Raw genomic sequence first — 10,252 nt, forward strand, 5'->3', positions numbered from 1 at the left:
CTGCAATAATAATATTCAGAATGTCAAAAGTAAAAATATTACTTAAAAAATGTTGAGAAACAAATGTCATGTGATGAATGACACTAAAATCAAGAATTCGGTCACTCTTTGCCATTATCGACAACATTAAAGGAAAAAAAATTACAATGGATGTATTTTAAAATCAAGAGCTCGTAGTACCCCAAAATCGAGAGTTTGTAGTAACACCCCAAAATCGAGAGCTCGTAGTAATACCCCAAAATCGAGTAACGAGTGATTAAGATTAAAGCAGTAGTAACACCCCAAAATCGAGAACTCGTAATACCATATAAAATATATTTTGTATATTTTAAAATTGTGATTTACAATAGAAGAATAAAATTAATTAAGTAGAAATAAATCTGAATTTATTTAATAAATCTCGTACAAGTAAAAGTAAGTTAATATCTTCAAGAATTATTTCTTAAGTGAACACGATGTATAAATCTTACAAAAGAAAAAATTGACAAAGTATATCACAAAACTTGCACTATTATTTCCAAGAAACTCGTTTCGATTGTAAACCTAATTTGAAGTGTAGAGAATGAGACACATGTGGCATGGTGTTAAGTACAAGTGTAGCAATAGTCCTGAATTAAGAGATGAAACCTTCCTCAAGTAATTCCATCAACCTTTATATTATCCATTCTCTATGCTACCAGCTAGCTACTTAGGTTTCCTTTTCCCAAATAAACAAATTATACATCATATCATACATTGTTTTCTGTATTCCCAAATTCATGTACTCAACCTCCCCTGAATATCACCACAACTATTTCCAAACACTGTGTATCTAGCCTGTTAGATACTGATATATCATTAATGTGATATTAACTATGATATCATTCATGTTTTAACGGTAATTAATTGCTATAATTGGGATCATACCATTCTAGACAAAGTTATAAAATGACTAATCCTATTAGTAAATTATCTAGTTAAAACCTACTACTAGTATCCATTTAAAACATAGATTTAAATTAGTAACATTTCACTTATTAATCATTATTCATCTTTAAAAATGAAAATCTTATAATTAAACTACAAAAAAAATATAAAAAATTAAACTAATAAGTGTATATTAATTTTAGAAAAATTGTGTTGACATTTTGATTTTATTTATAAAAAAAATGTGTTTTTAAATTTATTTAATAATTAATTATCTAATCTATTATAAATCTAAATATATTAACTATCCAACAAATTTAAAAAATAGTTTTTTATAAATAAGATCGGAGAGGTAGATAATACCTGTCTTAGATGTTTCTCTGGAAGAAGTTATCAATTTCCGGGAAATTGGAAATGTTTCCTTTGCTCCATTTTGGACTACACTTTCCTATACTTCAACACATGTGAACTCAAATCAAGACAAACAAACTCGTCTCTTTTCCTATGACACTAATTATTGAATTCATTATAAATCTAACTTTATCACATTATATATAACAAGCTAATCCTTAATTTAATAAAAAAAAGTTATTTGAAAAAAAAACTAGTTGGATTTCATCATAGCATACGTCACATAAAGTTACTGTTGACTTTGGTATGACTCAAGAAATCAAATTGCATTCCTAAATTGGAAATAAATGTTCACATCTTTGCATCATATTTTAAAATATAATAATAATTTTTTAAACGTTTATCTCTTCATTCCACCCCTATATATAAGATTACAAGTCTTAAGTTATTACTCTCTAACTACCTAAAATAATCACCAAATTTGTTCACAAAACAATGTCTCTCATTCTTCCTCGTGTTCTAATCGTTTCTCGACGAACCATCCGTAAGAACAAGTTCGTCGATTTCGTTGGTAAGTTACTTTGATTCATTCTTTTTCAAAATGTATATAAACATATTGTAATTAAAAATGTGACTAAATATTATTTAATTTTCAGGGGAATATCATCTTGATCTTATAGTAGCAAATGGTGCAGTACCAGTGATTGTACCTCGTGTTTCAGGTATACATAAATTATTAAAAAGTTTCGAACCAATTCATGGTGTTCTTCTATGCGAAGGAGAAGACATAGACCCATCATGGTATGAACAACAAGATAACACAACAACATGTGCTCTTTCTCATGAAGAGTTACAAGAAATCAAAAACCTTCATTCAAGTGACACGACAATTGATAAAGAAAAAGATTCGATTGAACTAACGTTAGCAAAGCTTTGTCTGGAAAGAAACATTCCTTACCTAGGAATTTGTAGAGGCTCACAAGTTCTTAATGTTGCTTCTGGGGGTACTCTTTATAGGGACATAACGAAAGAGCTTTCGAAAAAATGTGAAAGTAATTTTGTGATGCATATAAACTATAACGATTATGATGGTCATAGACATGCTATTAAGGTTGTTAAAAACACACCTTTGTTTGATTGGTTTAAGGATTCTTTGTTGGAAAAGGATGAGATTTTGGTTAATAGTTATCATCATCAAGGAGTTAAGAAGTTGGCTCAAGGTTTTGTTCCAATGGCTTTTGCTAATGATGGTTTAATTGAAGGGTTTTATGATCCTTATGGTTATAATCCTAATGAGGGTAGGTTTATTATGGGTTTGCAATTTCATCCTGAGCGTATGAGAAAACCTAACTCAGAAGATTTTGATTACAATGGATGCACATTTGTTTACAAGGTATGCAATGTTAGTTAATTATATAATTTTATTCACATTAGTCTTAATTTTGATGAAATTTGATTATATGAAAAATATGTAGGAATTTGTGAAGGCAGTGGTTGCTTATCAGAAAATAACATCAGTGCCAAAAGCTATGAAACTAAACAAGGAAACGAAGAACAAAAGGAAAATTATTATGAGAAGCTTTTCGGTTACGAAAACGGGTCGTGGGAAATGTTCTTTCAAAGAATCCGAACTTGAAGTTGGAGCCGAATATCTCAAGGTAACAAGTTATATTGACATTTTTTGTCATGATAATCCTATTTGTGATCTCTGATAATCTTTAATATTTTGATGATTTATTAGTTGATACAGAGTCTAAATGAGTATGAGTTGTTATATTTTTGAATTTAAATTAATTATTTAATTTTTGTTTGTAGGCTATTTTGATATAATCTTTATTATATTAAATGTTAAATAAAATATAATTAGAAAATATTGTGATAAATAGAAATTTCCACCGACATATTTTCATTTTGCACTATCTAATTATAGAAATTATTGTGAGGTGTATATAACAAACACCATTTATTTGAATTTTTACACATGTAGTCAAAAACGGCTTTAAGTGTTGTACAAGAGAATCGGTTGAAGCAAATGGAAGAAACAGTTAGGAATGCAAAGTCATATGTTGAGAGATTGAAGCTAAATGAGGAAAGAGAAAAAAAGGCAAAAAATGTAATGGAGAAAATGTCAATTGAGCAATTATCTGACCTACTTTCTTTCTACCATACTATGGGGCACATTTGTTCTCAAATATTGGAAACAAAGTTACATGATGTTGTCAATGACAATAGTTAGTTAGTTTATGTGTTATGCTTTTATTATGTTGTGGAATTCAAATGTATCTTGGGTGGTATGTTAACAATGTGTATTTGAATTTCCTTTTGTTCATATTTCAACTTTTTTTTACTTCTCATGTACTTTTCCCCCTCTCTTAAAAGTTATATGGATGTTGAGTTTTATAGAATGCCAAACTTAGTCATTTATAAAATTGATTTGTAATTTATCAATTTTTCTAAATTTTAGTTGATTTTTTAAATAACAAACTATGCATACAACCAAATGTCAGATAAAAAGAAATTGAAAAGAATACGGGGAGCACAAAAAAGTATTCAACAATTAGAAATTTTAGACCAAATAAAAAATAAAAAAAATAAAAATAAAAAGATAAAAGAAAAAAAAAGAAAAATAATCACAACGGTCACCAAATAACATACCCAAAACATCATCGACAAAAAGCAAGATAAATAGTTTAAGATGTTTTAGTTGAGAACCGAGAAGAAGTAGTGGGGCTTGAGAAAATTTGGGAGTTTCGAGAAATGGAAATCCCAAAATTGGAGAGGGCACCAATCACCTAGTAGTTTAAAAATAATTGATCACTTATTAGAAAAAAATTGTGAACCGAAGGAAAGTGTCGTAACAAGCTTAGTAAGTGCTAACTTAGGATTCGAGTGGCAGAAATGTCGAATTGCACTTATACAATAAGTCAAGGGTAAGGATGCATATAACCCAAACGTCTAAAATCCACAGAAGAATTAGTTTGTCATGTTTAATAATATTTTTAAATGATTTGATGTCCTTTGTCAAGGATCATAAATTTTTTCCAAGATAAGTACAAAACCCAATTTTAGAATGGGCGACATGTGGATATCAACCATAAAGGATCTATAGGAATTTTGTGTAAGACCCGGTCTTAGTATCAATTGGTAGAATAAATATGGATTCTAGTGTAGGTTTAGCCAAAATTCGTTACCATTTTTCTTAATCTCATAAAAAAAGTCACGACAACCACCAATCAACAAATCCAAAATACTACTAACCAGAGAGACGAGGCAAAGAAACACATCCAGCAAGAAAATATCATAAAAATGGAGAATACGAAAAAGATGCTTAAAACTGGATAAGACAACAAACTTCACACACCCGTCGTCCTCTCATGCAAGACATCTGATCCTTCACTCAATCATTATGAGAGAAGAAGATATCCATAAAACCACCACAAAGAGCGTAAACTAAGAGGATAGAGAAATATTATCAACATATAAAATATTAGAGATAATAATTGCATCCATCGTCTGTCGATCCTACAAAGAAGTATTACATTGAAGGTAAAAAACTTCTCAATCTCATCACATAGCTCTTCCACCTTTTTCACCCTGACACCCCTTCACCCAAAATGCTACAATAAAATTTATTTTTATTCTATATTTCACACAGGCATGGGAATAACATGTGTTAGCACCGACATCCATAAGCTACCACAATATAACATGTTAGAATAATTGAGAATCTTTATATCCAAGTATTCCCAACACCTCATCTCACATCTTGCTTATCTATGTCAAATCCTCATAGGGGTCTAACCTCCATTCTAGTGCCCCACACCCTTAATGCCTTCATGCACCAACTAATCCTTAGATCCAAGTTCTCGAAAATCTCATACATAATAACAAGCGAGAAATGGTCAAACACATCCTGAACTAAGTCCCAAAGACTCATTATTCAATTGAAGCTAGTTATACCAACACTTGTATGATAAGTTATGTTATACCAATGTTCTTCCTAACTTAAAGCCTTATTCTAAGTATTAGGATTCTTAAAAGTGAATATGAAAGCAACAATGAAACAACTATACAATTAACTTTATGGAAATATCAACCTCTAATAGTTAGATGGATTAGTACGAGATATGAAATATAATGTTCCGATGGAGAAGGTAAAAGACTTCACAATTCACGTTGAAACAGAAATGACACTTCATTCTCTATAAGTAATACCCATATGGTAATGAAATCCTTCATAGTAATTAACTTCGAAAACAACATAACATCATTATTCAAGTAAGGAACTCAGAAAACAAAATAAGATATTCCCAACCTAGTGTTACAGTATAAGAGCGACACCACAAAAAACTAAACAACCAATAAGGTACGACGAACAAAACAGGAAATAAAGCAGCGAGTATGTCAACTATGCCATCCTCCAAAATAAGTAACATCTAACGCTCCTCAATCTTTATCTGAGTATCTGCATAGTATCTATAGGAAACAACATGGAAAGAAAGGGGTGAGAAATACATTCCATATATAAATGGTGCATAATAAAATAAGGATAGTTTAATCAGTATAATTAAATCAATCAAAATCGCAACTCAAATAACAACAACAGTCAATTAACATATGCAACCATGTATGCAATGTCTATCTCCTCTACTTCAATGCATGTGGTACCGATATCTAGGATATTGAGAAGTATGTTTCCGAGGTATCCCAACTCGTCACTTGGACCGAAGTCCTACTTGTCACTAGAGAAAAGTCATACTCGTCACAGGACCAAAGTCCTACATATCTCCAATATACCTGATGCATGAATGCTACAGGGAATATGCAATTCTCATCCAGACTTCCAACTTCTATACTTGTCGCTAGAGCGAAGTTCTATTCGTCACTGGTCCCTTTCGAACTTAAAATACACCATCAACAATTATTCTTGTTTTATGGACATGTCATTGGTACCATCGAACCTAAACATCTCAACTTCAACAATTCCTCCTCATGATGTATTCATCAATTAACTCAACATAATAACTCAATAACACTTTTCTCATCAATCAACATCAAACAACAATGAACAAATTAGAAAATAAGAAACTACTCGAAAAATTGAGTCAAACATCTTGATACAGTTAATCAATAGGGATTACGGTCGGACTGTCCCGGCCATGACAGTTGTTGCCCTCTGGATGAGTTCATCCGTCAATCACTGATATTTTGGGGGTCGTGCGCTCATTCGGGGGCACGAACGATTGGACCCTCACTCGGTTGACGCTCGTCATCATTAATGATTTGGTGTCTTCTTCCCCAACGCAATGACGATTGGCATGTCACGTTGGTGATGCCCGTCACCGCTGTGCAGAACATGATTTATGTGTTTTCACCATTGAATCGCTCTAGATTTCAATATCTACAACCGATTTTATACCAGTCAAATACCCAATATTTAATTTTCACATTATAACAATAGATTGCATACCAAAAATATAATTTTAACTTTTATCACATCAATTCATCATGATTTCTTCATAAAAATACAACATCTCATATGAACACAAGCATATATTTTTCAACCAATTCATCGTCATACTCATCAGATTCATCATCAAATGCCACCTCCATTGCAATGTCATAATCGAAGCTATTATCCTCATTCTCATCAGAGCTAACATCATCATGCACCTCACCACCAGTTTCCCTTACATCAGTTTCCCTTGCATCAGTTTTCTTCAACTCAGTTTCCTTAAACCCGTCATTAACTACTTCTTCATATATTGCAACAAGTACTTTTTCACTCTCATCTACAATGTCATTTTTCTCTACTAATATCTCATCAAGTGGACCATCATAATACTCAGGCTGAGACAATGTGTGTTGAATATAGATGTAAACACTAAGATGAACCTTATAGATATCAGTTATCTCTAAGGCACTATTATCATCAACCAACACATTCATTCCAAATGTGGGATCCATGTAATATATCTTCTCTATGACATTATAACCTAAATCCTTAAAACAACCTAACAACTAAAAATAACTCCACTTATCAACATATATTTTCAAGTCAGCCACCTCACCCCTTCGTACACAATATGTTCCTCATCTACAAATTCACCACTATGATGGATTTTTAGATGTAAATGTTCATCCATTTCAAACTATACCCTAAAATAGAAGCCAAGAAAAGGATGGGTTTCAGAAAAATTCCATAAACCCTAAATTGAAAACATTAAAAGTTTGCAGAATAATCAGTTCAAACAGACCTCTAATGAGCAATGATGTCTTCAATTTCACTTTGAACGAACATCTTCGCCTCAAACTGTAGCTGATGCACCTTCAAGAAACGACAATGGCTTCGCTAGGGTTTGATGGTTCTTTCCTTAAATCGCACGTTGGGATGAATGTCTCAATTCATTTGACTTTCTTTTTTAAGGTTGCTCATTTTTATCCACATGGCAGAATAATTCCGCATCAGCTACACGTGTGCGCCATTTGGACACTGATATTGACTTTGACTAACGGGACAAACAGAAAAGATGAACGTGGCATTATTTGAATAATTAAAGGATCAACTTGAACTTTTTAAAATTAAGGGACCAAAGTGGACCCCAAGATAAAATTAAAGGACCAAAAGGGTATTTTGCCTTTAATTTGTTTAGCTTTTTCTTTTTTTTATTATGGAATTTAATTGGGCTTGGGGCCACATACTTTCTCCTTTTTAAAACCCATATTAATTATACACCCCATCCTTTAAGCTTCTTTATTATTAAAATTAATTGATTATTTTTGTTTTAATTAATTAATTTTGCTAATTAAGTTTAAATGAATTTATTAATGATCGAATTAATTCTTTTGATCAATTAGTCGTTGTAATTAATTTTAATTATCTTAATTAATAACTTTAATCAATTTTAATTAGTTAATTCTATATTTGTTTCATCATATTACCATGCATTTCCCATGTACATTCTCAATCATGCCTCCATCCATGCATTTTTGTTAATCATCTTTGTAATTAAGTATTAATTGATAAAGTGACTTAAAATGAGCATTTCAATATGTAAAACCCTTGATCCAACGCCAAGTGAATTTTTCTCAAATCATTTCATTTCGACTCTACGCAAATTAAAACCCCAATCAACATCGAGCACGTTTTCCCGATCAAATGTAAAATACCTAACTATTATCAAACATCTTTGTATAAAGGATGGAAAAGGAAATGGTCTAGTGCCTATTATTCTTTTCCCTCATTGTTCGGATACGAGTTGTCTAACTCGACCATTCAAACAATTGTCATCCATTAAAAACTTATAATTTGTTTCACCTCAAACCACTTTCGTAATCAAATCTTAAGCGAACTTATTTTCACAATAACTGGGACAAAAAAGGAAATGGTCTAGTTCCTATTATTATTTTCCCTGAATACTTGAGTACGAGTTTCCTAACTTGATCATTCAAGTATTCGTCGTCTATCCAAAACACATCAACAATATCTAATCCTTTTGCATTTAAGAATGAAAAAGGAAATGGTATAGTGCCCACTATTCATTTCCCCAATTATTTCGATACGAGTTACCTAAATCGACCATTTGAATAATTATTATCCATAAAAAAACACACTCAAATACATCAAAACAACTTTCCCCCCCCCCCCCCCCCCCCCCCCCCCGGCGATCAAAAACATTTTCAAAAATAAAATTGTTTAGTCCATTCTACCGTGATACGACCAAGCGCTTAAGCCTCCCCCCAAGCATACATACCAATGTTTAACTGCTAGAGCGCAACCTAAACACTCATTCAATAAAACAAACCAACCAACATTCATTTTCTACAAAGAACTATGTAGCTTTGAATTCTTCATTTTACCAGAGGATATGTAGGAGCGAGACCCGCAATAATCTTAAGTACCATAATAAAAACTTTTTTGTGACCCTTTTTATTTTCCTTTTCAATCTTTTATTACTTGAAGAAAACAAATAACGTAAGCTAAAATTCAATCGCAAATCTAACTAAATGGTTCTCGTTAAGTATAATGGGCGTGAGGGTTACTAATACCTTCCCCTTGCGTAATCGACTCCCGAACCCGAATATGGTTGCGACGACCATTTTCTCTTTCTTTTAAAGGTTTTATTGACATTTTCCCTTTCCTATTTTGGAATAAATAAAGTTTGATGGAGACTCTGTTCAATCATTGCGTGAGTGTGAGAACGCTCGTGAGGTCGTATTTTTTGAGATGTGACAGCTGACGACGCTGCTGGGGACTTTGCTCCTGCAAGAGAGGGTCAAGGCTAATTTAGTTAACTTTGTAATTAATTTGTTAACTTTTATAATTGTTTTCTTCTATCCGTTTTATTTTATTATGTGTTATAACTGTTGCTTATTGATACAATTGGGGGCTCTCTGATTATTGGCACTTTGTGATATATGCTTTGTACCTGAGTTTGAGGAGAACCATATGATTAAGATGGTGGTTGTGTAGTATTTTCCTGCAAGGTGTATTCCTCATCAGCGACGATACGAAGACCACGCCTATATTAGATTCTCTTGGATATGTTATTATCCAACGAGCCTTCATCATGATGATAATATTTTCAAGTTGGATTGATGACTCTAGGGACCTTTTGTAGAACCTTAAAACCTTTGGCCTACTAGGAATGATGCTTGTGTAGTATGGGTTTGCGAGATGTAGTTCTCGTGGGGACGATACGAGAACCTCACCCATAATAGATTCCTTTGAAGGAATTGATGCCCGACAAGTAAGGTTTTGTATGCGACAATCTATTATTGGAAAATCCATGACTATGGGAACCTTATCTAGAATCTTAGAGTCGGTGGTTGTGTAGTATTAGCCCAGAAAGTTTCTTCCTAGTTATGGATGATACGAAAACCTCACCTAGAAGAGATCGTATTGAGGGTATTTCTTTCTGACGAGCCTTCGTCACGACGGTGGTATTCTCAAGAAGGGTCCATGACTCTAGGAACCTACAAACAATAGAGCCTA

General features: G+C 32.5%; 1 protein-coding gene across 1 annotated transcript; it reads left to right on the plus strand.

Annotated features, from left to right (window-relative positions):
- The first annotated feature begins 1,664 nt into the window (after positions 1-1,664).
- On the plus strand, positions 1,665-3,660 carry LOC127118885 (putative glutamine amidotransferase GAT1_2.1). The gene is made up of 4 exons (XM_051049127.1): positions 1,665-1,828; positions 1,914-2,650; positions 2,733-2,915; positions 3,245-3,660. The coding sequence occupies exons 1-4, from the start codon at positions 1,753-1,755 to the stop codon at positions 3,491-3,493; spliced, it is 1,245 nt and encodes a 414-aa protein (XP_050905084.1). The 5' UTR covers positions 1,665-1,752; the 3' UTR covers positions 3,494-3,660.
- Positions 3,661-10,252: the final 6,592 nt, after the last annotated feature.

Source organism: Lathyrus oleraceus, chromosome 1 (genome assembly GCF_024323335.1).
Source record: "Lathyrus oleraceus cultivar Zhongwan6 chromosome 1, CAAS_Psat_ZW6_1.0, whole genome shotgun sequence".
Classification (NCBI taxonomy): domain Eukaryota; kingdom Viridiplantae; phylum Streptophyta; class Magnoliopsida; order Fabales; family Fabaceae; genus Lathyrus; species Lathyrus oleraceus.

Coding starts and splice junctions, on each gene's coding strand:
- LOC127118885 (XM_051049127.1), top strand. CDS start 1,753: ATGTCTCTCATTCTTCCTCGTGTTCTAATCGTTTCTCGACGAACCATC. Junction 1,829..1,913: donor CAAGTTCGTCGATTTCGTTG/GTAAGTTACTTT, acceptor TTTAATTTTCAG/GGGAATATCATCTTGATCTT. Junction 2,651..2,732: donor GATGCACATTTGTTTACAAG/GTATGCAATGTT, acceptor AAAAATATGTAG/GAATTTGTGAAGGCAGTGGT.